The 27,566-nt window shown below is 53.2% G+C and overlaps 1 protein-coding gene across 2 annotated transcripts; it reads left to right on the top strand.

Moving 5' to 3' along the window:
- The first annotated feature begins 19,535 nt into the window (after nucleotides 1-19,535).
- On the top strand, nucleotides 19,536-27,360 carry LOC309851951 (polyunsaturated fatty acid lipoxygenase ALOX15). Of its 2 annotated transcripts, none has more exons than XM_082707906.1 (14): nucleotides 19,536-19,780; nucleotides 20,864-21,068; nucleotides 21,268-21,349; nucleotides 21,442-21,564; nucleotides 21,691-21,794; nucleotides 21,973-22,133; nucleotides 22,407-22,550; nucleotides 23,280-23,489; nucleotides 24,755-24,841; nucleotides 24,942-25,111; nucleotides 25,270-25,391; nucleotides 25,937-26,037; nucleotides 26,159-26,326; nucleotides 26,437-27,360. In XM_082707906.1, the coding sequence occupies exons 1-14, from the start codon at nucleotides 19,646-19,648 to the stop codon at nucleotides 26,614-26,616; spliced, it is 1,992 nt and encodes a 663-aa protein (XP_082564032.1). In that variant the 5' UTR covers nucleotides 19,536-19,645; the 3' UTR covers nucleotides 26,617-27,360. The 2 variants fall into 2 exon arrangements, with proteins under 2 accessions (XP_082564032.1, XP_082564033.1); XM_082707907.1 differs by lacking the exon at nucleotides 19,536-19,780 and adding an exon at nucleotides 20,357-20,623.
- The last annotated feature ends 206 nt before the right edge of the window (nucleotides 27,361-27,566 follow it).

Consider the following 27,566-nt stretch of genomic DNA (forward strand, 5'->3'; position numbering starts at 1 on the left):
TGTTTTTCTGGAAAAACCTTCATCATCACTGGGAATGCTCTGCATCTCTCCTTCGTTTCCTGGGGCCCATGGGTTCCTCTTTCTTGGCTTATTTCCTTATTTCAGCGGAGCATATCCTCTTAGCAGTTTCTGGAGAAAAACTGCGTAGGACGTGAAATGCTTTTACTCCTTGCCTGTCTGGAAATACTCTTATTTGATCGAATATTCGGTCGCGTACGGGGGTGAGACACTGTTTTCCCCTCGAGATCTTGTAGACATTTCCCCGTTTTTCTTGGTGTCCAGTGTTGCCATTCAGAAGTTTGATGTCACCTCGAGTCCCTTAGTGGCCTGGCATTTTCTTTTGAAGGTTTTAGGATTTGTTCTTTGTCCCAGAATTCTGAAATCTCCCAGTGGCGTGCCTGGGCCTAGGTGTGTCCGTTCTGTTAGCATTTGTGGGTTGTGTCGATATGGAACTAACACTCTTTGGGTTCTACAAAGTTTCTTTATATCCTATCCTCACCTTTCCCTGCCCTCTCTCACTCAGGAAATCTAAACTATTCTTCGTGTCTTCTGGGAAATTTCATGACTTTTTCAACACTTCTTTTGAAATTTTCATTTCTGCTCTCGTACTTTGATTTCCCAGGGCTCATCTCTATTCCCTGAATGACCCTTTTAAAGAAATTAGTTCTTGGGGTGCCTGGGTGGCTCAGTGGGTTAAGCCTCTGCCTTCGGCTCAGGTCATGATCTCAGGATCCTGGGATCGAGTCCCGCATCAGGCTCTGTGCTCAGCAGGGAGCCTGCTTCCTCCTCTCTCTCCCTCTGCCTGCCTCTCTGCCTACTTGTGATCTCTCTGACGAATAAATAAATAAAATCTTTTAAAAAAATAATTATTTTAAAGTAAGAGAAAGGAAGATGACAGGGGGGAGGGGGAGGGACAGAAGGAGAGGGAGAGAAAGAATCCCATGCAGACCCCCCGATGATCATGAAGCCTGATGTGGGTTCCGATCTCACAACCCTGAGATCATGACCTAAGCTGAAACTAAGAGTCATACGCTTAAAGCACTGAACCACCTAGGCATCCCATTAATTTTTTTTTTTAGAAGAGTTTCCTCAGCTCCGTCTTTTCTCTTTTCTCCAAGTTCCCCTCCCATGTGGTCTCTGTATCTTACCCCAGAAACTTCCCTCCAGCACCTGCTGGTGCTCGTCCCCCTTTCCCCTGAGAAGTAGGGCCCTGGAGACGCTGACTGGAAACTCGTGGACAGTGCTGGGACTCCGTGCGGGAGGGCTTTGCGGAAGGGGACCAGGTGCAGACCTGCTTGACTGGTGCCGCACTTTGCAGACTTGGCCAGGCTCAGTTTCCTCGAGCAGGAGCCCTCTCTCGTGCAGCCCGTGTGTTGGCGTTCTGGAAGCTTGGGTGGGGGGCTGGGCGTCCCCCCGGGCTGGTGGGTGATTTTCAGCACAGAAGGCACCCGGGTTCCCAGCCGTGCCTGGTATGCCCAGGACGTGACCTTGTGGCCCAGAATTCATTGCTTGGCTGTCCAGATGTGGGGAGAGGAAGTCCCCTGTCCTTAAGGAATCTCAGCGACTTTTCCGTTTTCCCGGCCGCCTCTATATCTGGGTCTTCAGAGCTAATGGGTGCCTTTGATTTCAGAGCCTTTTCAGGACAGTCTGTGTCAGGAGTTGGCTTGCTTCTCGGGGTTGTAGAGCCCACCTCCGCCCCTCTCCACGGGCCCGGGTCACCTTTTCCCAGTCGGTTGTGACCGGCATGCCTTGATTGCTCTCAGGTGGCAGAATCGGTTGACGTCTTTCATCTTTGGTTGCCCCCTCTCCTGCTGTCTTTATTCTTGGGGGTTTATATGTTTCAAAAACTCCTTCACAGTCGCAGTGGGGCTTAAAGGGGGTGTGTATGAAGAGTTGGGTCATCCGTTCTTTATCAGGAGCATTTGCAATATCTCTTTGGACCAAGAGGAAGTGCCCTGGTCGCGATCATAAAACCCGGCTTCCCCATGCCCAGTATGGAGTGGATGAATGGGCGGGATCTCTGGGGGGAACATGTTTCTTTTGTATGCCATGTGCTATGTTTGAGGGAGGCCGTAGAGACCTCTCCACAACCCTACTTCTTCTTTTTTTTTTTTTAAGCTTTTATTTATTTCTTTGACAGACAGAGATCACAAGTAGACAGAGAGGCAGACAGAGAGAGAGGGGGAAGCAGGCTCCCTGCTGAGCAGAGAGCCCAATGTGGGGCTCGATCCCAGGATCCTTCATCATGACCTAAGGCAGAGGCTTAACCCACTGAGCCACCCAGGTGCGCCCCCCCCAACCCTACTTCTTGACCTATCCTCAGCTCTTGGCCTCGGGGAAGGGGGGCGCTGCTATTCTTCTAGGACTCCCTCCTGTCTGTGCTCAGGGACCACAGACTAGAAGGATCGCACTGTGCCTCAGCTAGCACGAGTCTGGGAGCAGTGAAGTGGGAAGGGTTAGTCTGGGCTTCGGGAAACAAGGATGTCAGAAGCACCAAGATAAAGCTTTCCTGTCGCTGGATGGATGGGCGATGTCTCCCAGGATGGGGGCAGGATGGGAGGCGGGAGCGCCACAGCCGGACCCCGGACACCTCCCCCCAGGAGAGGCTGTTCCCGCCGAACTTGTCTTTCAGGAGAAGTCTCGGCCCCCGTGGGACGGGGTGCTTCTTCCCTATGTGAAGCTCACGACGTGTTCTAGATCGGTGGTAGGCTGTCCCCGCGGTCCGGCTAGCGTGCTTTCTTCAGTCCCCGCGTCTGCAGATCGACAGACGTGTTAGAAACGCTCCTGGCACAAAGGCCCCATCTCCGTCCTCGCAGACCTGTCAGGTGGTGACATTAGTCAGAAATCCCCGGTGAACGTGTGACCTGACCTGTTCTTCTGGCTCCTCTTCCCAGGATTGTCGTCTGTCTTCTGTCAGGACATTGACAAGGGCTTTGCTGTCCTTCATTCTGTCTCTCAGAGTCTCGGGGCTCAGGTTACCTGGGACTGAATCCCAGGTAAGGTGTTTGCAGAATTCTCGGCCACGCGTTCCTGATGTCTCAGCCTCTTCCTCATTCAGGTTTAAACCCGCGCCTTATACTGAGTCCCCAGGGACACGACCCAACAGAAAACGCCTAATTCCTTGAGACTTGCTTGCAAGATTGTCGTTTTCTCAAGTTATACCATGTGACTCGGAATTTCACTTAAAAAGACAACTTCCAGTGGCCAGCTTTCTCCTGGGTTCTGGAGTTTGCCCAAAACACCCTGTGTCTCCCTTCCCAGGTCACTGGGCTCTAAGGCTCTCAGAGGCTTGGTTAGAGCCTGCTGTGGCCAGCCTGCATCTTGTAATAGCACCTCCGGACGACTCACATCCCAGTGACCCCCTGAGAGCAACGCAGCGGGGCCGACATGACGGTTTCTGCTGTCAGCGTTTTGAGTTGTGCCCTGACCGTGACCAGTTTTGTTCGCATAAGAGACACGCACAGATCTTACCCACCAGGTAGAGCCAGATGCATAAGAAATTAATGCCTTCAATTCTCTGTATCTCGCCATTCCCTTTTAAGATGAAATTTCCATTCATATAACCAATGCCCGGACTCCACTCCCACGTTGAAACGCCTGGTAAACCACGCCACCTCCCTGAGCCCCACGCAGCCGGACAGCGGGAACCCCACTGTGGGGTCTGTCACTGTCCTGCCCGCTGAGCCTCAGGCGGGCGTGCTTTCCTCGGAAAACCCTGGAGATGTCGGCGGAGAGAGTGTGCGGGCCTTGGGCCTCTGTGGATCCTTGTGAGCCTTGAACACTCTTCGTGAACCCCCGGCCACGGAGCCCGCGGAGCCCACGGAGCCGCCACAGAGAGCCCCGGGCGGTCGAATGGCCCTGGTCACTCCTGCCCCTCGCAGGAGCCCCGTCCGAGCCGCGGGGTGTATTTCTGCGCATTCCAGACCCGGGAGGCCTGGTCACGCTCTGCTTGCTCCTTCCTCCGTTTTCGAGTTCTAGATGTAGTTCCTTGTGTCTCGAGGTCAGCCCTCCTGTAACCACACAGCCCTAAAAGTTCCCAGGTTGTGAAGTTGGAGTTTACCCACTGATTAAAAAAAACAAAAAACCCCGTGCATCTTCAGCTTGCTCCTGAATTTGGTCTTTCCTTGGAATGTGTGACGATTGTCATAGTTTGACTGCCAATAAAGCACAGGGTCCGATTGCTTAATCATCTCTTCATCTCTCTCTTTGCCAAGACACCACACCGTTGGGTAACAGCATGAGCTCTGCATTTGGCATCCTGTGGCGGATGAGTTAACTTTCTTTTTTCTTTTTAAAAGATTTTATTTATTTATTCAACAGAGATCACATGTAGGCAGAGAGGCGGTCAGAGAGAGAGGGGGAACCGGGCTCCCCGCTGAGCAGAGAGCCCAACACGGGGCTTGATCCCAGGACCCCGGGATCATGACTGAACTGAAGGCAGAGGCTTAACCCACTGAGCCACCCAGGCACCCAGGATAACTTTCTTTTGATTCTGAAAGATTCAGAGCGAGAAACATCCCGAATCTCAAACCATACATGCATTCTCCAGCTACTGAGACACAGAAGGATGTCGGTAACTGTGCGGTCAGCACTTTCTAGCCGCAGAAAGAGAAGAGGTCAGTAACTGAGCTCCCGCTGGTGTTGGCTCTTTCATCTGCTCCGTTGTCTCTGCTCGCCGCTGTGTCCCGGAGGTCTGCTAGAACCTCCCGCCCGTCCTTAAGGTTACATTGCCTTGACCTGCCTCCCAGCGTACAGGGTTCGGATATGTGCGAGGTCCTCGAGACTCTGTCGAGAGCCCGTGGACGTCGTCTCAAGGTGCCGTCCTAAGAAATTCCCTACGAGGCATCCACTCAGCTGCTGAAGGAGGACAGTCTTGATCCCTTTACCCTGATCCATGCTCTCTTGAAAAAATATTTTCCGTCGCTGCAAGCCTGCTACGCACATTCTGGCCTGGAGAGATGGGCGGGGACAAGACTGGGCACAGAGTTGCTGTGACCCCTGGACCCTACCTGCCACCGCCCAGTGCTTCTCCCTTCCCTGCAAAGGGCGGGACAGGACCCTTCCCGGAGGCCTTCCTTCCGGGGTATTATTTCCTGCTTCCTCCTGGTTGATTGGAGATGGATTAAAGTTTTCACCCTCTTCCCCGTGGTGTTTCCTTTGCAAAATATACTCTACACCGTCAGCCTGGCTCTCGAGCGCGGAGATGATCCGCGGATACTGAGCAGGGGTTGGGAAATCGGCTGGCGGCTGACCCGAACACCAGCTGTGTTTCCGGCCTGTGTTTTGTGTCCCCCCTCCCCCGCCACTTGATTCAACGAGAGGCTCCACAGGCATCTTGACATCCAGGATAAGGACAGCATGGTGTGGACACATGCCCTGTTTGCCCCCAGGTGCCCTGCCCGGAGAGTTCTGTCCTGTCCTCAAGAGCTCCTTAACCCATCCTGCGGCAAGGTCTGGGGAAGCACTCTGCAGGCTCTCTGCTACCTCCTGTCCTGAGCTGCTGCGTCTGTGCCAACTGTCTGATTGCACAGTGATTCATCCCCCAACCCCGTGACCGCAGACCCTGGTGGTCACGTCACTTATCTGCTGCAGCTCAGGCAGTTGGCCGGGCTGGGGCTACCTCAGAGCCTTCCTCATTTGCCTCATCTGGTGTTGGTACTGGCTGCTGATTGGCATCTCGAGTGAGGGCTGTTGGCCAGAGCATCTACATGTGGCCCGGGTTCTGCATTCAAGGCTCTCCAGATAACACAGTGCCAGGAAGAGTGTGGCTTTTAACCTAGTTTTGGAAGGGGGACGGGGGCAGCCGGACCCAGCGTTCCGCGGGAGGAGTATGGGTGTTACAGAGGAGCACGTGATGTGACGTGGCGGCGTGGAAATGTTCGGAAACAGCCTGGCACAGTCCACCCCCTGACACCCGCTGTCCCCTCCCACATGCGAAGTACTCTCACCCCTTAAGGCAGCAGCCTAGAATCGGGCTCTGGTCCGGGTCTTGTCCCTAGACCAGGTGTCCAGATGGTCTCGCGGGTGTGGTCCTGGGTTAAGGATCAGTCCCTATGCCCTCGAGCCCGCCGGGCCTCTTGGCCTTCCTCTTGGAGGTCATCTTTCCTTTTCCATAAATAGAAGCTCATGTTGGTAGGTGTGTCCTTTTCTTAGCCTGATTCTCGCCTATTGAAGAAGTTAGTGGGTCCAATGTTCTCTTTCCTGTTTGTACTGTTGTTGTTCTTTTAGTTCAATCTCATGGAATTCAAAAAGAAACCTTGTGGGCGTCGTAGGTATAAGCTGTCATCCAGCCCAGTAGATGATGTCCACATGCAGACCTCCGTGCTAACCCTTCCCTCTAGCTTGGACTCCTTGCCCTTGATGTTCTTAAAAGCTCTATTATTTTAACGGAGAAATTTTGCTAGACCTACCCTTAAGTTCCTTAAAAGGCCTTTGGCTGAGGTCCCACCTGGAATCTTTCTGAGGTTTTACCATTATGTGACAGTCACACCTTCGTTTTCTTCTCGGGACCACATTTTCCTGAAAATGCCCCGAACTGGATCTCTGCCCACAAGACATCTTCTCGGTCGTGGTGGTTGTCTGGAGCGGATGAGATGAAGACATTTTAGTTAGAGCCCAGCTAGTGCTGGATTGCTCACATGTAACGTTTTTTCTTGATCTTAACCTCTCTCCTCCTGTGTGTCATCGCGGGCAGGGAGGCCCTCTGTGAGGGGGTCTCCTTGTGTCACACAGTCTACTAGAGGCGGTTCCCACCCTCCAGGGTGCCTTGGGTGGACGGAGTTCCCTCTATGACATAATGATACCAGACGAATGACAACACTTCCCCTCCTCATATAATCCCTTCCTGGAGTTCCCACTAATACTTCTCTGACTTCAGGTCAAGCTCCTGCATTCTTGAAGGCTTTAGGTTCCCGCCCAACCTCAGGTCCTGAGGCCAACACGATGCCTTGGGGTCTTTGTTTCATCAGCGTTTCACTCTTGGTACCAAAATCTATTGTGGGCACCTGATGCTGGTAACAAGTCATCCCAAAACATGGAGACTTGAAATCCTGGCCCTGATGGTTCTGGGGGTTACCAGTGCTGGGGAGTCCTCACGTGGAAACTCTCACGTGGTTAGAGTCCAGCTGCGACCAGAACCGGGGTGCTCTCGAAGGCTTCCTCACACATCCGGCGGCTAAAGCTGGGTGTCCACGGGCCCACGGACGTGGGCCTTGCTGCGTGGCCTGGGTTTCCTCGCAGCATGGCCGCCGGGTTCCCAGAGAACCAGGTGGAAGGGAGTGCCTGAAATTTTTATGACCAGCTTCACACGTCACCGAATGTCATTTCTTTTGTACCCTCTTGGTTGAGGCAGTGTCGGGGGGTCCTCTCAGGAGCAAGGAGGTTGAACAGAGTGAGCCCCTTGGTGGGACTCAGTGTGGCAGCCGTGGTGGGAAGTGCAGCCTGTCCCAGTGTCTGTGGTGACCGCAGGCGGCGTCCTTGCTGCCGTCTGCACCCAGGGCCGTCTGTGCACTCGACACCCAAAGCGCATCCATTATAGAGTTTGAGTTGTCCTGAATTGAAAAGGGTCATTATAACAATGACGGCTAGGAAACTATTTGAGACAGTGACTTTCTTTCGTTGAGCTTTATTGAACTCTCTTTACATAATGATGGCAGCATACTTTTTCAAATGAAAAAGTGAAAAATTACAGTAAAAAAGGGAAAAGTTTTGAATTCATACTTCACATTCTTTATTTTTTTGAATCTATGCTTTTCTTCTTAGGAATTTGATTTTTTAAAAAAAAATGAAGCACTTATTTTCTTACATTTTGTTGTCCCATACCTAATGGCCTTCTCCGTGATGTGTGTGGTCAGTGTTCAAAGAACCATTTAAAACTTGGCGCTTTTTTTGTGCGTTTAAGGCTGATTCCAGCGGTTTGCAGAAATCTGTCTCTGATGCATCGTACTTAAAGCTTCCCCAGAAGAAACAGACGATTCTGGAAAGAAAAGCTGCAGGTCTGAGCTAGTCCTCCTGTGTGTGTTTATTTTTGTTTGTGTTTTCATCAAAGTGTACTTCAGGGGTTGGAATTAAACCTTCAAAAAGTTCTCTCAGATGTTGCACAGTTTGACGATGGGTGCTCTGCAATCTGGGTTGGAGACACAAACCATGTGGAAGCAACCTTGAGTCCCAGACTGCCACCGAATTTGCCCTTGGAACGAACATGTGCATTCGCTTAGTGTTAGCCTACAACCAGGAATTCTTAAAATTTACTTCCATGTAGAATACAGCATCGGTTGAAAATGAGTAATAAAAAGCCCTTAAGTGTCCAAATACGTATTTAAATAACAACTTCATTGAGATCTAATGCACAGTTCAGCCCCTATCAAGTGTCTGTAATTCAGTGTTGTTACGTATGTTCACAGACTTACACAATCATCACTACTAATTTCAAAACACTCTGCCTCCCAAGAAGAGAGCCCAAATATCCGGTTTCTCCCAAACAGACCCCCTCCCCGGTTTCTTCCCCCCACGCTTCTTCCTTTCCTCTCAAACCTGGGAAACCATGGTTCTGCTTCCTTTCGCTGTGGATTTGACTCAACATTTCACTTACGCGGAATCATACCATACGTGGTTTTTTTGGTCTGATTTCTGTCACTTGGCACCATATTTTCAACACTCACCCATTGGACATGTGTTATTACAACTTAACAATAGCTTCCAGCAAGTCCTAATCACCGCGGGAAACCAGAGCGTCCCGATGACCTGGGGAGCCGGTGAAATCAACAAAGGACCTTCCCCGCTGACTTGTTCGCTTGTGTTTATGCTGACACTGACCTGAGACTGACTTCATGTGGGACTGCGCAGCGGGGAGGGGCAGCCAAGATACAGAGAGAAACACTTGTCCTCTTGGCCATAGAACTAAGAAGAGAAGCTCCCTCAGGCTCGGGGGTGTGGCAGTGACGCTCCTTCTTAAAAAATTGTTTCTTTTTCTCTCTTGGTTTTGGCCCAGTGTGGCTGGTGTCGCAGAGCGCGGCGCGGGCCCCTCACATTGAGAAATCCCACATTTGTGGCCGGAGGAACTGGAAAAGGGAGACTGTGATAGAGGAGGATGGTGAGTCTCGGTGACTTTCTGCTTTGTCTTCTCTCCCCTCTTGGCACCGAGGGCAGCCCCGTTGTGCAGATCAGCACAGGGGATGGACCCCTGAGGAGAACCCCCTTCTTTCTAGCCAGAGCATGTAACCGTAGGTCCCTGGAGGGTGACGAGGTCAGGGAACATCCAGGGGAGAGAGCGCCCGAGCAGAGGGAGCCCTAGTTGTGTGTGTGCATTTACACATATCCTGGCTGCTTCGCAGAGCTGCCGTGTGTAGGGCAACCCCAGAGCGGCCCAGCAGAGGCTTTGGGAATTCAGTTAGCACTGACGCCGCAGCTCACAGACGGCGGGGCAGAGCCTGATGCCCGGACCCGACCAGGTCAGTTGTCTGCTCAATCGAAACACCAGTAAATACCAGCATCCTCCGGAGGATTTTCACCGGACCTGGAGTCTCACAACGTCTAGGGAACAATCTGAAGTCTCAGAAAGATGAAATGTGATGCAGAAAATATATATCTGAATAACAGATGAACATGCGCCAAATTTATCAGATGACAAAAGTGGAAGGTTCAGAAGGCTCGGCAAACCCCAGACCGGGTGAACTCAGTAAAACCACGTCCTGGGGCGCCTGGGGGGCTCAGTCAGTTGGGTGTCTTGCTTTCAGCTCAGGTCATGATCCCAGGGTCCTGAGATAGAGTCCTGCATTGGGCTCCCTGCTCAGTGGGGAGCCTGCTTCCCTCTGCCTGCTATTCCCTCAGCTTGTGCTCTCTTTCTTTCTCTCTGACAAATAAATAAAATCTTCAAACAAACAAAAAAAGTCCCAACAAGAGATTATTGAAAATCAAAGATTAAGGGGGGGGGGGAAGCCCCTCTTTAAAGTTGCCAGAGAACAAGGACTCAGAGTGACAGTTGGAATGACTGTGGGCTTCTCATTAGAAGCAAAGAAGCCACAAGACTGTTGAATGAATCCTTCAAGTATGTTAAGAAAAGACCTATCAACCCAGAGTTCTATTTTTCAGCGAAAATGCTTCAGGAATAATGGCAAAATGAAGATACCTTTATTTTTTCAAAAATATTTTATTTTTAAAAAAGATTTATTATTTTAGAGAGAGAAGAGAGAGCCTGGGGACAGGGGCAGTGGGAGACGGAAAGAATTTCCATGAAGTCTACTGAGCGGGGTCCCATCCTGGGGCCCAGCATGGGCTCAGTCTCACAACCTGAGATCATGACGTAAGCTAAAGCCAAGAGTCAGATGCTCAACTGACTGAGCAACCCAGGTGCTCCTAAAAGATTTTATTTATTTACTTATTTTTAGAGTTTTATTTTTTGTAGAGATTTTATCAGAGAGAGAGAGAGACAGAGAGCATAAGCAGGGGGAGCTGCAGGCAGAGGGAGAAGCGGGCTTTCCGCTGAGCAAGCAGTCTGATGCGGGGCTCGATCCCAGAACACTGGGGTCATGACCTGAGCCAAAGGCAGAGGCCCAACGGACTGAGGCATCCAGCTGTCCCTAAAAGATCATATTTTTAAAGCAATCTCCACACCCAATGTGGGGCTCACACTCATGACTCTGAGGTCAAGAGTTGCACGCTCCACGACTGAGTCAGCCAGGTGCCCCAGAATGAATACATTTTTAGCTGAAGGAGAACGATGAGAATTTGTTGTCATAAGACCTCTTCCACAAGGAATGAAAAGGGAAGTTCCTTTGGGCTGATTATCAATGACACCGAGGGAAACGTGTAACTTCGGGAATGAAGGAAGAGCAACAGGAATGGTACATATCTAGGTGATATATTTAACTATAGTCTTTGTTTCCAGTTATTAAAAACACGTTTTGGCTGTCTGAAACAAAAATTAGCACATTGTCTGGTGGGGTGTAGCACGTAATGTAGATGTATATGTATATGTGATAAGTAAAACATTAAAGGGGATTAAGGGACTTATGTGGTTGGAAGCCACCTATTTTTACTTCAAGTGGTAAAAATACTAGCTCTAAGTAGAATGTGAAAGGTTAGAGATGTCTACTGTAATTGCCACAGCACCTCCTAAAAAACAGTATGAAGTGAGACGGCTCGAAAGCCAATGGGTAAATTAAAATAGTAAAAAATACCCAGATACCCTAAATAGACAGAAAAGGGGGAACAACATTAAAGGGAGAACAGAAACAATAAAATTATAGACTTGAATTCAACCATATTAATAATTAAATGTAAATGGGTTAAAATACCAGTTAAAGAGATGATCAGACTGGATTTTAAAAAGACCCAAGTATAATCCACTTATAATAATTTTGCACTTTAAATATAATGACATAATAGGTAAAAAATACAGGAGTTGAACAAGATACAGAAGGAAAGTACTAGTAGAAAAATGGAGTGACTATATTAATATTAGAAAAACTAGGTTTTCTGATAAATGAATTCAGTAAGGTGGTGGGATCCAAAATCAACATATAGAAATTGTTGCATTTCCATATGCTAATAATGAAGCAGCAGAGAGAGAAATTGAGAAAACAATACCATTTACAATTGCATCAAAGTAATAAAATGCCTGGGAATAAACTTAACCAAGGAGGTGAAAGACCTGTACTCTGAAAACTATAAAACAATGATCGAAGAAATTCAAGACAACACAGAGAAATAGAGGAACATCCCATGCTCATGGATCGGAAGAACAAACACTGTTAAAACATCCATACTACCCAAAGTCATCTGCAGATGTAATGCAATCCCTATTCGTATGCCACCAACATTTTTCACAGAACTAGAATGAACAATTCTAAAATCCATATGGAACCATAGAAGACCCTGAATAACCAAGGCAATTTTGAAAAAGCAAAGCAGGGGCGCCTGGGTGGCTCAGTGGGTAAAGCCTCTGCCTTTGGCTCAGGTCATGATCTTAGGGTCCTGGGATCGAGCCCCGCATCGGGGTCTCTGCTCCGTAAGGAGTCTATTCCCCCCCGCCCCCGGCCTGCCTCTTTGCCTACTTGTGATCTCTATCTGTCAAATAAATAAATAAAAACTTAAAAAAAAAAAAAGGAAAAGCAAAGTTGGAGGCATCACATTCCAGATTTCATGTTATACTATAAAACTGTAGTGCTCTTTATGTAGTGATCGGTTTTACCCATAAGAGCAGAAATCAGCAAAATCATAAAACAATAAAAAAAGAAATGAGAGAAACTGAGAGCTGGTTCTTGGAAAAGATCTATAAAGTTTATAAACCTTTAGTCATGACCTAGAAAACAAGAGACAAGTGACCGGTTAGCAGTATCAGAACTGACACTGGAGACATCACATTGAAACATCAACGGCTGGCATAGGCAGTGGAGCATGTGACTCTTGATCTCAGGATTGTGAGTTCAAGCCCCACATTGGGTATAGGGATTTTTAAAAAATTTTTTAAAAACCCCACAGCTTTGGGGTACCTGGCTGGCTCTGTTGGTTGAGCATCTGACTCTTGGTTTCATCTCAGGTCATGATCTCAGGGTTGTGGGGATTGAGCCCCACATGGGGCTCGACACTCAGTGCAGAGTCAACTTGAGATTCTCTCTCCCTCTGCCCCTCCCCGACCCAGCATTTTTTTTTCCTCTCTAAGATAAATAAATCTTTCAAAAAAATCAAACTGAACCATTCCTCACACCTCATACAAAAATGAACTCAGAATGAATCACAAACCTAAGTATAAAATACAAGATATGACATAATGCTTCTAGGAGAAAACATAGCAGAGTCTCTTGGCCTTTTGCTAGGCAAAGGCAAACATGATACACAAAGGAAAAGAATGATAAAGTTTACATCCCCATAATTAAAATTATTATAAAATAAACAAACACATCTGTTCTGCGAACAACATTGTTAAGAGATGAAAAGGCACCCTTGTTCCTCAGTTTTCATTGGCAGAACATATTTGCGGACTGGGCATCTTATGGAAGACTGACACCTAGAATGTATGTATGTATGTGCCTTCTGACTCATTCATAAGAAAACAAACAGCTCGACAAAACGTGGGCAACAGGCTAACAGGAACTTCACCGAAACACATAGACAGATGTCAAATGAGAACCTGAGAGGACACTTGGTGTGGTGCGGTGCATCATTAACACCATGGACATGCAAAGTAAAGTCACAGAAGCACATGATCGTGCACCTGTTAGAAACCCAGGCACCCCCAACCCCATCTCCCCTGGGCAGCCCCATCTCCACCGAGAGCAGGCAAGGGTGCAGAGCGACTGGAATTCACACACTGCTGGGGAGAGACCATTTACTGAAGGACTGTGGCCAGAGTGACATAGAAAAGTAGAAGTCTGGTCTACAGCCCCTGCAGCCAGCGGTTCAGGAAGCCAAAGCACATCCTCTCAGCAACTGGCCCAAACAGTCAGGATATGGCCCGTAACTACCAGCATCTCTTGAGTTCTGCCCCTGCTTCCGATTTAGCCCCAACTGGAGAAAGACAAATCCTATCTGCCCCCCACCCCAACCAATCACACGGATGCCCCGTTTCTGGTTAGTTTGCCTACAACTTTCCCATGCCAGCTGCCTCCCATCAGAAGAGAGCTGAACCCTCCCTTTCTCAGACTATAAGCCTTCCGTCCACACGGCCTGCCTTGGAGTCTCCACCACCTGCACATGATGGTGGTCTACTCCCTTGCAACACAGGACGCTCTCAATAAACAGCCTCTCTGGGATGCCTGGATGGCTCAGTGGGTTAAAGCCTCTGCCTTTGGCTCAGGTCGTGATCCCAGGGTCCTGGGATCGAGCCCTACATCGGGCTCTCTGCTTGGCGGGGAGCCTGCTTCCTCTGCTCTCTCTCTGCCTGCCTCTCTGCCTATTTGTGATCTCTGTCAAATAAATAAAATCTTAAAAAAAAAATAAACAGCCTCTGTTTATTCTCCTCTGGGTGATGTTTGTTTCTTTCCACGCTGATGGGAATGCAAAATGATACAACCACCATAGAAAACGGTCTGGCATTTTCTTAGAAATTTAAACATACGCTTACCCTATCACCCAGGGACCCCACTCCTAGTATTTATTTGAACAATAGTTCAGAGTATCCTGGCTGGGACCTCAAAGTGTAGCATGATGGTCAATTAGGGACATCCCTGTCCTTAACATTCTAAGGGAAATATTCTTATTCCATCTGCCCCCGCCAATTTTCTTGGCCTAGAGAAATCCAAAAGGTTCCCCTAAATTTCTGGGGGAATCTTCAGACTAGTGGCCTTGATATACTTCTTGTCTCTCATCCCAGCTCCCAACGTGGAGTCCCTGGGTGGCCTGTCAGTAAACTTGTATGCAAAGTTCAGTTCCTTCACTCAAAGTTACAGCACATCAAGCATTTCAGAGTAGTAACGGAAGGGCCAAAATTTTATCAGAAGAACCTCATGGTGTAGCACAGAGCATTCCCAACCTCTCTGCCTCCCAAATCCCTCTGCCTTTCTCCATGACTGTTGGGAGCAATATTTATAACCCATTAAATTACACTGCTGGGCCCCGCTTGGATGGATGAGTACTTGTCAAAAACAGCATGTTTTTATGGCACTCTGCACAATTTCAGGAGGGCCTACTGCATTTGAGTCTTGGTTTTGGATAACTGACACAAAGGAATTGGGAAGGGCTCCCATGCATAGGTGATGGCCACGGGGGGAAACTAATGCATGAGGGTTGGGAGGGACCACAGAGAGGAGGAGGGTCAGTGTCCAAGGTGCCCTCTGCCCTTAATTTGAGGGCACCATCTCTTATCACATGGGGACAGAGAGGAGCATACAGAAAGAACCAATGGACATCACCTGCGTGGATGACATGGCCCCATCTCCCGTGCCAGCTTGAAGGATTTGGGTTTGGTGCCCAGTTTGGGTCAAAATAGATAAAGAGAGGCTGCTAGATGGTTTCTGTGAAAGCTTCCCTGCTTTGCTATTTAATTTTTTTTTTAAACTTGGCGTTTGAATTCAGAGGTCTGTGGGGCCAGCCAGCCTGAGTAGAAAGGACTCACCTCCCAAAGCTTCCGTGAAGGTCAAGGAGCTTTTGCTCTCCTCCGTGCATGACTAATAATACGAGAATGGGGAGTTCTAGGGCTGGACATTATCTCTAGGGGAAGGGACTGCCCATCAGCCCATTTGGAGTGTAGCATCAGCAGAAAGCCAACTTACTACATGCAGTGCCGACTTCTGTGAATGTCTAAATGGGGTGTCTCTCGGTCGGATGGGGGCCCCCAGAGCTGGGGTGAGGATCTGGTGGAAATCCGTATTGTGTGCAGTGGACAAATTCACCTGAGGGAGAACAAGGGCGATGGCCGTTTCCTGACCACACTGCAAGGGAGCGCGGGCAGAGCAGCAGAGAGGTTGTCCGCAAGGAGGCAGGGCGGGGGACTCTTTAAGTGTGGGGGAAGGTGAACAGGCATGGGGACGAACAGAATTCTCCCCTTTTTGGTCACTGTGCCTGGTTGTGAGCAGCCCATTGGTCACTTAGGGCCTGTGGCTATTTTGAGGAGGGTCCCCTGATGGGCCTGTGTCCAGCCAGGAGGTTGGTGTCCCCTCTGTGTCCATCATTGCAAGCCAGTCTGCCTAGAAGCAGCCTCTACACTCTGCCATTTTCCTGAAGAAACACCAGTTTCTTGCATGCAGTTTCCAGTGTTTACCTCTAGCTGATTAGAAGGGGCGAGCGCGGAACATTCTCCGCGTTTCCAGGTGAACCGTTCACATTCCTGGCATCCATGTTCTCCTTCCACAAATCTGCGACTACGTGTCCTCATAAATCCCAGTTATAGTCTCCCTGCACCGACCCCGACGGAGACGGTGCCTGGCTCGCTGTGGAGCATGAAGAGAGGTGGGGACACCAGGTGGGGACCTGGTGGGGACACCCGCTGCTTCATTTCTGAACCGCCAGCCCGAACAAGTGCAACGGAGCCAGCAAAAGCAGTCACGCCAGGTCCTGGAGAAAATGTGGCAGGTGCATTCTGGAGATGCTCCGAGCTCTCTGCCCCCGCCGAGCCAAGCTCCTGGGTGGAGGTTGTGAGTCCACTTCCCGACACCAACTTGGAAATGGCTCACAGTACGGTCGCAGACATGGGATGCTGCCTTCAAGTTGGGGCCTTGGTTCCTCCCCACACTCAGAATGACCCTTGGGGATGGAGGAGAGCAAAAAGCTCCTTGACCTTCATGGAAGTTTTGGGAGGTGGGTCCTTTTCTACGTGATTTTGAAGGCGAGCAGACTCGGGCTGGCTGGCCCCACAGACCTCTGAATGACCCTGAACGTGTTGCTGGCAGAGGTGCCTCCAGCCTCTCCCGCTCTTGAAATGAGAGGCGCGGGGAGACATGGTCCTTCTTTTCCCACCGCGTGTCGCTCTGTCCGTGTGGGATGGTTGGAGCAGCGGCGCCATTTTGCCAGCGAGGAGACTTGCTGAGGAGCTCACTCAGGAAGGATGGAGAAGACAGAACCCTGATTCCTGGCGATGCCGTGCGGCCGATGAACTAGCAGCCCTGGAGACAACTTACCTTGTGGACTCGTTATCTGCTGAAATGATAATTTTTCTCTGCCGTCTGAGCCATTCTGAATAGATTTTTTTGGTTACTTGCCACAAAGCATCCTGATAAATTTATTATTTCCATTAGCCCCATTTATTTAGGTTTTGCTCCTCAAAATGTCACAACCTAGCCAGTGGGAGCCCCTCTAGTTGGATATCATGCTCTGTTGGTCTTGCCTGTGACTTTCTTGAACATATCCTTACTTAGTTTTTTAAATTTTTAGCAACAATTGCCTGTTTCAGGCGTATCCTGAGTTTTACCTGTTCCAAGTACCCCTTAAAGAGCCCAGATTTTCTTTTCTTTTAAAGATCTTATTTATCTAGCTAACGGAGAGAGAGAGAGAGAGAGAGAGAGAGAGAGCGCATAAGCAGGGGGAGCCACAGGGAGAGGCAGAGGGAGAAGCAGTTTCCCCGCCTAGCAGGGAGCCCGATGCGGGACTCAATCCCAGGACCCTGAGATCATGACCCGAGCTGAAGGGAGGTGCTCAACCGCCTGAGCCCCTCAGGCACCCCTAGAGCTCAGGTTTTCGTGGAGAATAACATTGTGGACCACAATCTGGGCTCCAAGGACTTGGTATAGTTAAGGGAACAACCATTGTCACTATTGGGACCTTTTTCATCAGGACAGAGCTGGAAAGGGGCAAATTTTCTTAACATATAAATAGTTCCTACAAATCAAGAAGAAAAAGACCCAAATCCAATAGAAAAGTGGAGCAGCTAGTGCCCAGCAGAGGACATACGGACAGCTTCTACAGCAGGAGATGCTCATCCTTACAGAGAGTGAGAGAAACAGAAGTTACAGCCATAGGACAGGAACGTCGGGTTCCTCACCTGTCAGGCTGGCCAGGGAAAAGTGCTTGTCCACACGCTGTGGGCGAGAGGGCAGCAGAGGGAGCACTCTCACACACCAGTGGGCTCGCCAATGCGAGTGTAAATTGGTACAAGTTCCACGGGTTGGTGGTGGGGGGACAGAGCTCTACATTCGCCAGATGCACACAGGCTTTTGACTCAGAAATTCCGTTTCTGGGATTTGGTACTCCATGTATCTCTGCATTTGAGAAATGATGTATATGCCCGGTAATCTCTTTCAGCAAACACTTAAAAAAAAAAAAAAAGATATTTATTTATTTATTTATTTGAGAGAGAATGCCTATGAGTGGAAGGAGGGGGAGAGGGAGAAGCAGACTCCCCGCGGAGCAGGGATGCAAGGCTTGAACCCATGACCCTGGGATCATGACCTGAGCTGAAGGTAGGTGTCCAGAAAAAACACCTTTTTTTTTTTTTTTTTTTAAACACTGAGACACGATCGCAAGCAAACTAAATGTCCAGCTTCTACAAAACCAGGCAGACTGTCCTTTACAACCCAGTGTGGCGGCACCCTTAAGAACAAGGAAGCTGGGGCACCTGGATGGCTCAGGGGGTTAAAGCTTCTGCCTTCGGCTCGGGTCATGATCCCAGGGTCCTGGGATCAAGCCCCCACATCGGGCTCTATGCTCAGCAGGGAGTCTGCTTCCTCCTCTCTCTCCCTGCCTCTCTGCCTACTTGCAATCTCTGTCAAATAAATAAATAAATCTTAAAAAAAAAAAAAAAGATCAAGGAAGCTTTTCAAGTCCTGATGCGGAAGGATCTCCTGATTTATGATGCAGTGTGGCAAAATCGAGCCGCCGAATGACAGGTCACACACGCTGCCAGAAAAAGGACAAAAGGACAGACATGTATTTGCTTTCGAATGGACCTTGGAAATATGGGCGAGTGACTGAGGTGGGGAAACTCGATGGTGCCTAGCCCAGCGGGAGACGCCAGGGAATGAAGTCTCTCTCCCTTTTGCCCCTTGGCTCCTGTAAATCCACTCCCACTAAATAAACAAGAGCACTGACATTACAGACCCAGTTCTCTGGGTTCCTTCTACCGGGGCAGGTTGCAGGCCCCCGGCCGCTGGCCCGGCTGGGAGCGGAGTGGGAGTCAGTCTTACTCTCCCTTTACTGTTCACGCAGTCCGGGAGTTTGCCCTGCCACCCCCACCAGGGCAGGACTCATGTATAACGGATCTTGGGGTTCAATGGGTTTCAGCAAACACTTCTTGACACCCACAAGCCTGATACGGTGCTCAATCCCGGGGAACAAACCTGGGTCGGTCCTGCTGGGAGTGTGGCCCTTGCCTCGGGGGAGCTCGGTGGGAAGGGGACATGGACACACAGGAATTGCCATCTTAGTCAGTGAGGGGCGACAGGACCACGCACAGGGCAAACCCAGTACAGAGGAAAGCTGATGAGCCCTGGAGGGGAAGGCGGGGAGGGCTGGAACCGCCAGGGAGGACTTCTCTGAAAACCTGAAGTCGGACCGGAGGTTAGAAGGCTGCAAAGAATTTTCCTAGAACAGGCAAACGACATAGTGGGTTCTGAGAGATACAGGGCTGCACCCCAGTGGATGGGAGGTGGGTCGGAGATGAGGATGGCCGGTGTTGGGATGAGGCGGGAGGAGGGCAGGCCTCCTGAGCAGGAGCTTTGAATGGATTTTTGTCCCGCAGGCAGCAGAGAGGTAATGGCTTTTCGGCTAGAATGGAAGGAGCCCCAGAGCTCTGCGCATGGAGGGCTTGCAAGTGTGCCAGGCTGATCGGGTTAATTCAGTGGCCAAGACGTGCCTTATTCACAAACACCTGCAGAGCGAGTTGCCCTCTATTCCACCCCACAGCCTTGCAACCTTAATAAGCAGAACCCTTCCCAGAGGCGAGCCTCCTGGGGAGCCCGAGTGTGCGCCCAGCCACGCGCTCCATCTGCCTGCGGGGCCCGTGTCCAAGCCTGCTTCCTGCAGGTTTGCTGCCCCCGTCCGCCTCCGCTTCCCCCTTCCGTCCTTCTCCTCCACCTGGAGAACCCCATGCCTCCCTGGGTGCCCGCCAGGCCCGCCTTCTTGGGCTGGGGCTCATCTCTGGGCTGCGCGAACGTCGTTGGGGACACGGAAGCCACCGCACCCTCTGACCGCTGGGCCTCCCGGGGGCGGGGTCGCGCCCGTTATTAGCGCATCCGCTCTCCTTCCTCCTCAGAGGGCGCGTTCGTCGTCAGGCAGGATGGGTCTCTACCACATCCGCGTGTCCACCGGCTCCTCGCTATGCGCGGGCTCCAACAACTGGGTGCAGCTGTGGCTGGTGGGAGAGCACGGGGAGGCGACGATCAGGACGAGCCTGAGGCCAGCGCGAGGCCAGGTGAGTCGCGGGGCCTGGGCTGGGGGCGCTGGGGCCGGGCCGGGGCGCACGGGGCGCGCTCGGGACGTGTCCCCGCGCCCGGCCTCCTCGGGACCGACGCGCTGCTCACGGGCCCGGCCTGGCGCGGAATCGGCCTTCCCTCGAGCGGGCCGCCTGTCCTCCCGGGTCCTTTATTGCCCAAAGCTGCCCTTTCGAGTCCTCTCCCGCGTTGCTAGGTGTCTGGCCCGCCCCGGGCGGGGCGCTTCCCAGCCCTCGGACGCTTCCCAGCCCTCAGCCCTCCCCTCGCGGCCCCCACCCCGGGGGTCGCTCGCGCTTCTCTGTCTCTGCCTCTAGCCGGAATCCGGCGCGGTCCGTTCTGTCTCCTGGACCCCTCGGGCCTCTGCGCCCAGAGCTCTCCCCGCACCGCCCCCTAACCCGTCAGGCCGCTTGAACCGGGTCACCTTCACCCTCCCCACCGCCTCGCCGCTTCCCAGCCCTTTTGGGGTTTGTTCCAAACAGTCCCACCTCCAAACGTGCCCCGCGTGTTCTCGGGACCAATCCCAAGCCCCTGGCTGACCTTCGAGACTTCCCGAAGTGCTCGCGCTCTCGTCCGCAGCTCTCTCCCCTGCGCCCCAGCTCCCCGACGCCGCCCAGCCCTCCTCGGGCCCGAGCCTCTGGCCTGCACGCCTCCCCGCCTTTCCCTCCCTCGCCCGGCCGAGCGCTGCCTCCTGAAGGGGTCCCCGGACGGCCAGTCCCGCGGGAGGCCTGCCGGGCCGTGGGCTGTCCGGCACAGCCTGCCGCCTGCTTGGCCCCGCGTCTCCCCACGCCCCGGTGCTCTCTCTCCCCGCGCGGCGCTGTGCACTGGTAGGGTCCTCAGAGAGGAAGAAGCGAAGGAAGGAGCGCGCCTCCCGGTATTCCCGCCAGATGTTCCCTCCTCCCGCCTCACCCCGACGCACCTGCGTTCTGCGCGCCCCCTGCTCCTTCGGGCTCCTTCAGCGGGCCTTTCCAGAAGCTGCCCGACGGGCGTCCCGCGGGAGCAGGGCTCGGCCCAAAGGCCCCGTCCCGCGCGCCCCGCCGACACCGAGCGCCTTGTGCCGCCCGCAGGAGATGGAATTCAAGGCGGACGTGCAGGAGTACCTGGGGCGGCTGCTGTTCGTCAAAGTGCACAAGAAGCACTTCTTCCAGGACGACGCTTGGTTCTGCAACTGGATCTGCGTGCAGGGCCCCGGGGCCGGCGGGGAAGAATTCAGGTTCCCGTGCTACCGCTGGGTGGAGAGCAGTGGCGTCCTGAGCCTCCCGGAGGGCACCGGTGAGCGCGGGGCGGGGGTGGGGGGTGGTGGTGTGTGTGCTGCGGAGCCAGGAGGAGGGATGTGGAGGGGGCCGGTTGCCGGGGCTGCTGCGGGAGGCCAGGATGATGAAGGGTCAGGGCCCGCAGAGGAGGTGCCCTTGGCGGGGACCGGGAGAGGCTCTCAGGAGAGGCCTCCCCGCCCCTTCCTCCCCACCTCTAGGCTGGACCGTGGGAGACGACCCTCAGGGCCTGTTCAAGCAGCACAGGGAGCAGGAGCTGGAAGAGAGGAAGAAGCTGTACCGGTCAGCGCTCCTCACCCCGCCCCCGCCCGTCCCTGCGGGGCCCTGCTGACCCTTCGCTAAGACCAACATCTGCTTTTACTTCTGGGCCACAGATGGGGCAACTGGAAAGATGGGCTAATCCTGAATGTGGCTGGGGCCACCATCAATGACCTCCCTGTGGACGAGCGGTTTCTGGAAGACAAGAGGATTGATTTTGAAGCCTCCCTGGCCAGGGGGTGAGAACAAGGGGGGGCTGGGCCCCAGGGAAGTGTTCTGGTACATGGGGCTGGGCTGGCCTAAGGTGGGTGCCTGTGGTTATCCAACTCTCAGCACAACTCAAACTCTTTGCTTCTTTCCCGAAGGCTGGCAGACTTGGCCATCAAAGACTCTTTAAATGTTCTGACTTGCTGGAATGATCTGGATGACTTCAACCGGATTTTCTGGTGTGGCCAGAGCAAACTGGCTGGTCAGTACCCCCCACCCCCAGACCCAGTGCTTCTCCCAGGATCCCCCCAGAGCCCCCAGCCAGGGAGCCAGGGCCGGGAGACCAGAGGCCTGGGTCCCTTGAGAAGTGTGGGGTGAGGCGGGGATGGTTCGGTGGGGGCGTTCCGACCCACGGAGCTCTCCACACCTGCCCTCTGCAGTGAAGGTCCGGGACTCCTGGCGAGAGGACGCCTTATTCGGGTACCAGTTCCTCAACGGAGCTAACCCCATGCTGCTGAGGCGCTCAAAGCAACTTCCCGCCCGCCTGATGTTCCCCCCGGGGATGGAGGAGCTGAAGGTCCAGCTGGAGACGGAGCTCCAGGTGCAGACACGGGCACCCTAAAGGGGCCACGCAGGGAGATGGGCATGGGGTCCGCTGTGGGCCCAGCTTCCTGCTGGATGTCAGGGAGGGGTGTGCTGGGAGAAATCAGGTGATCGTGAGAAATGCGACCACGTGCTTTCCTCCCTCCCTCCTGTGAGTGAGAGCGGCAAACCAGGGTGGGGGGTTGAGGGGGAGTGTCGTGTTGACCGAGACAGATTCGAAATGACAGCAGCCCATGCCCTCCCCTTCCAACCACCCCCCCCCCCCATGCAGAGAGGCACTCTGTTCGAGGTGGACTTCTCGCTCCTGGACGGCATCAAGGCCAATGTCATCTTGTGCAGCCAGCAGTACCTGGCCGCCCCTCTGGTCATGCTGAAGCTGCAGCCTGATGGGAAACTCTTGCCCATGGCCATCCAGGTGAGAGGACCCTGGGTTCTGCTCCCAGGGGCCGAGCTCCCGCTCCCCAAGTTCCTGCTCAGGGCAGAGGCCTAAGGTGCCCGGGAGGAAATGGGAAAGAAAGGAGGAAAGTTGGGGTCTGGTTGCAGAGACAGACCAGGCGAATCTGAGGAAACTAGGGAGCAGAGGGAGCCTCTGAGGACAGAGCGGTCTGGGAGGGCCCTTCGGAGGCTGCTGTGCCGGCACCTGCTTCGGGACGGGGCAGAGAAGGGGGATGCTGGATCCCGGGACTAGGGTGATGGGTTCACTGACTGCCCAGCGCGGAGGTGAAGATGGACTCGGGTGTGGGGAGCAGCTGTGGTGCTGAGGGCAATTAGACTGGCCGGGGTTCAGGGAGGGAGGAGGAGGAGTCAGGTGAGGCTCCTGCAGAAATGGGACAAATAGGGAGGAAAAGTGACCACTGAGGACCGGGGGCACAGCCAGCCATGCGGAGGCAGGGTTGCGAGAGTGTGGGATAGAGGAAGCAGAGGGTTTGAATCCCGTCCACACTGCGGGGAGCAAAAGGGAAGTGAGGTTGGAGGAGGCCGGGGGGAGTGGTTTCTGCGGAAGGCTGCGGGGCTGGGGGGAGATAGGGGAGGCAGGTGAGGAGTAGCGCCCACCGGGGAGTAGCAGCGTCTGGTGGGCAAGGGATGCAAGGGAGGGGACGTGGGGGCGCCTGGCACTCATCCCACTCTCTGGTCCCCACTCCAGCTCCAGCTGCCCCACGTGGGATCCCCTCCACCGCTGCTTTTCCTGCCCACAGACCCCCCGATGACCTGGCTGCTGGCCAAGTGCTGGGTCCGCAGCTCCGACTTCCAGATGCACGAGCTGCAGTCCCACCTTCTGCGGGGACACTTGATGGCTGAGGTCATCACCGTAGCCACCATGAGGTGCCTTCCCTCCATACACCCTGTCTTCAAGGTAGCTTCTTACTCCTTCCCGCCCCGTGGCATTGTTCTGCCACTGGAGACCCTCCCTGGGGACCCTGAGGGTGAGGAGAGCCACCCAGGAAAGACGAGCGAGCTGGGAGCCCGCTGTGCCTTCTGTGCCTTCGCGTGTCCTCTCAAGGAGGCGAGAATGAGTCATCGGCTGGGTGAAGGGTGCAAAGTCTTACTCTTCTCCAAGCACAGACATACACACGTGGTATAAACAGAACATGCCCACGAACGAGGACTCCAACCAGATGGGACCATACAAATAGCATAAAGTATTTTTCCTGCCCGTTTTGAAGAGTCCTAAACTAGTGACCTGTAGGCCAGCTTGAGGGCTCGGGAGGATAGTAGCCCAGCTCCCTGCGGATGAGGACAGAGTACCCACCCACGCACTTGTTTTCTTGGCGTCCTCCCGTAGGGCACGAGCCAGTCCAGATGCCAGGGCGAAGCAAGACAGCCAATGTCCCAATCTTTGGGTTTTTCATTTCCGTTACGGGCTAACAGGCAGTAATGGAGGTACTGGAGGTCAACCGTGCTAAGTACTACGCAGAGAAGCAGGCCAGGGTGATGGGAGAGTGAGTTAAGTTGGGTGACCAGAAGAGGCTCCTTTGAGAACGCGACTACAAGGAGCCAGCTTCGAGATGGTCAAGGCACAGGGATCAGCCAGTGCAAAGGTCCTGTGGCTGGAACAAGCTTGGCATGTTTGAGGGACAGAAAGAAGGTGAGTGGAAGGGACAGAGGGGAAAGGGTAGGAGATGAAGTTCTTGAGGCAGGCAGTTTAGACCCTGCATTCTCAGTGGGGGGCCATTATGCCCCCCCCAAGGAGGTAAAAGTGCTTCTGGGGAGGCAAAAAATTACTATTTTTATGTATAAAGCATATATATACATATAGTATCTGATAGACACAGTATAGCAGTAACATTAAAATTTCAGGGAGGAATTTTATCTAAAAATGTGTATCACATATGAATGTATAAATCCTATATATATATGACTCGGAAAAGGCCACTTAGAGGCTGATAACGAAACAGACGAGAAACTGAGCTCAACCTTGCACAGTCTTACACGAACAGAAAAGGAGGATGATTTCTTTGAGTTATCAGAGAGCAGTAAGTCAGCGGCGTCCGGGGGGCCACCGAGCTCATGTCTGTGCTATTCCCGCACCGCTGGCCTCTTCCCGCTCCTTAGCCGTGTTCCTGGCAGGGACTCGGCCGTCTCTTCTGACTCTGCCCTTCCCTGCTCCTGTCCCCACAGCTCATCATTCCCCACCTGCGTTACACCTTGGAAATTAACATCCGGGCCCGGAACGGGCTCATCTCTGACATGGGAGTCTTCGACCAGGTACGAGGAGACCAGGGGCATCGCGGGGCTCACCCCTCCCTCCGGTTCTGGCCTCGGGCCGGCTGATGGGCCTGACCCTGCCTGGTCCTCGCCCCCGCAGGTGGTGAGCACAGGTGGCGGAGGCCACGTGGAGCTGCTGCTGCGGGCGGGCGCCTTCCTCACCTACCGCTCCTTATGCCCCCCCGACGACCTGGCCGACCGGGGGCTCCTGGGAGTGCAGTCATCCTTCTATGCCCAAGATGCCCTGAGGCTCTGGGAAATCCTAGCTCGGTGAGGAGGGGGAAGGCAGGGCTGGGGAGGGGATGCTAGGACAGGAGGTCCGGGTCTGGGCTGGGGGGCTGGGGCCCCGGACCCGGCGAGGCGGTGGGGAGGAATCCGGGGCCGTGAGGCTCCCAGTGAGCTTGGGCTCTCGGACTGTCGGGGGGCAGCTACGTGCAGGGTATCGTGCATCTCCACTACAAGACGGACAAGGCCGTGAGGGATGATCTGGAGCTGCAGTCCTGGTGTCGGGAGATCACGGAGGTCGGGCTGCTCGGGGCCCAGGACCGAGGTACGATTAGCCCCGCCTGGGGTTTCCCATGAGAGATCGTTCCCCTGGGAACCTCACCAGAATCCTCTTGTGCCTCTGTGCCATCTTTCAGAAGCATTTCTAACCCTATGAAAACGCCCGAAGGCCTTCCCAGATTCCTTTGCTGTCAGCTAGAGACAGGACCCCATCCTCTGCCCCAAGAGCCCCTCTAGTTCCAGAGGCAGTGGGAACACTGGTCACCCGTGAATGTCTCACAACCAGCTCCCTGAGAAAACGAAACAAAACACAGTGAAAGCCTGAATCGTAGGACTTGCCCATCGGCGCGGTGTAGATGTCCCCCACGGCTCCCAGTGTCACTGCAACTGGCTCTCGCCGTGCCCCACGGGTGTGACCCTCCCAGCAGCCCCCCCCCCCGCCAATCCGACCCAGTCTGCGGTCAGCACCACAGATCCTGAGGGCACCCACAGTGCCCTTCTCACCCCTGTCCTCTCCCCGCTCTGCCCTGTGTCTGAGCCGAGCTTCTGTCCCCGGCCCCGCAGCCACTAACTTCCCGGAACCCCTTGCAGGCTTCCCCGACTCCCTGCAGTCCCGGGACCAGATGAGCCACTTTCTCACCATGTGCATATTTACCTGCACCGGCCAGCACTCCTCCACGCACCTGGGTCAGGTACTCACCACAGGGGGCTGCTGGGGATTTGCACCTGCAGCGGAGGTGGGGCTGGGAGCAGGTGGGCTAAGGGCTTTCCATGCTTTGCCGGCACTGACTCTGCATATCTGCCCCTCCCCAGCTGGACTGGTACTCCTGGGTCCCTAACACGCCCTGCACCATGCGGATGCCCCCGCCGACCACCAAGGACGTGACCCTGGAGACAGTGATGGCAACACTGCCCAACTTCCATCAGGCCTCCCTGCAGATGTCCATCGTCTGGCAGCTGGGCCGACGCCAGCCCGTGATGGTGCGGGGATGGGGTGGGGGCTGCCCTGAGGGCTTCCAGGAAGGGGCGGCTGCAACAAGCGAGGCCCGAGAGGGTCCTGGGCTCTCAGCTGCCTTTCTCTCTCCACCCAGGTGGCTCTGGGCCAGCACCAGGAGGAATATTTTTCAGGTCCTGGACCCAAGGCTGTGCTGAAGAAGTTCAGGGAGGAGCTGGCTGTCCTGGAGAAGGAAATCAAGACCCGGAATGAAAAGCTGGACATGCCCTACGAGTACCTACTGCCCAGCCTGGTGGAAAACAGTGTGGCCATCTGAGCGCCTCCCCACTCCACCAAGCCAAGCACCACCCCTTGGTGTTTGTGGTCCCGCCCCCCTCTGACCCCCAGCCACCCCGCCCTGGGGAGAGCTCCTTTTCCATGGTCTGTGGCCACATTTTATTTTAGATTCTGCCTGCTGCCTCCTGCATCATTTGGGTCCATGCCCCCCGCCCTGGGGCAGATAATAGCCACGTTTATGTAAACTGTTTCAAGAGTAGGATAGGATGTCCACACAGGTCACTCTGCCTTGTCCATGAGCCAAATACGATTTTGAAACAAAATTGGGCTTAAATGGCAACAAAAAGATACATTAGGCAACAAAAGAAAAGAAGTTAGAACAAACTATCCGAAAGCAAATATTGGCCAAAGAATGTAGCACATCTTTCTGACTGGTCAGGCTTTATCCCCCTTCCTGAAGGCAGATCCGATACAGCAAAGCACTCACAGCAGTCCTCAAGATTTCTGTCTTGTGGCTCACGTAGAGAGTGAAAATGGAAGAAAACGGGGACGTCCATATCTATAACCCATTTGCAGTTCCCCAAGTTAGAAAGTTCCAAACTGAAGTAATTAACCAGAGGGGCACCTGGGTAGCTGCCTTTGGCTCAGGTCATGATCCCGGCGTCCTGGGATCCAATCCTGCATCGGGTTTCCTGCTCAACGGGGAGTCTGCTTCTCCCTCTGCCCCTCCCTCTGCTCATGCTCCTGCTCTCTCTCTCTCTCTCAAATAAATGCATATATAAAATCTCTCTCTCTCTCTCTCTCTCTCTTTTTTTTTTTTTTTGAGTTGTGGACAAAATCTTTTATTAGTTTCTAGTTTACAGGCCTCATCAGTGCCTTTGGTAGTACTATTAAGAGACCATTTTACCTAGCTTACAACTAAATGACAAAAATTTTCAATTGCAGTCATTTCTCACCTAGGGCTGCCAAGTTATAGGATACATTTCACAT

The sequence above is a fragment of the Mustela nivalis genome, assembly GCF_964662115.1.
Source record: "Mustela nivalis genome assembly, chromosome: 17".
In the NCBI taxonomy this organism is placed as follows: domain Eukaryota; kingdom Metazoa; phylum Chordata; class Mammalia; order Carnivora; family Mustelidae; genus Mustela; species Mustela nivalis.

Coding starts and splice junctions, on each gene's coding strand:
- LOC309851951 (XM_082707906.1), top strand. CDS start 19,646: ATGGGTCTCTACCACATCCGCGTGTCCACCGGCTCCTCGCTATGCGCG. Junction 21,565..21,690: donor GAAGCCTCCCTGGCCAGGGG/GTGAGAACAAGG, acceptor TCTTTCCCGAAG/GCTGGCAGACTTGGCCATCA. Junction 21,795..21,972: donor TGGCCAGAGCAAACTGGCTG/GTCAGTACCCCC, acceptor TGCCCTCTGCAG/TGAAGGTCCGGGACTCCTGG.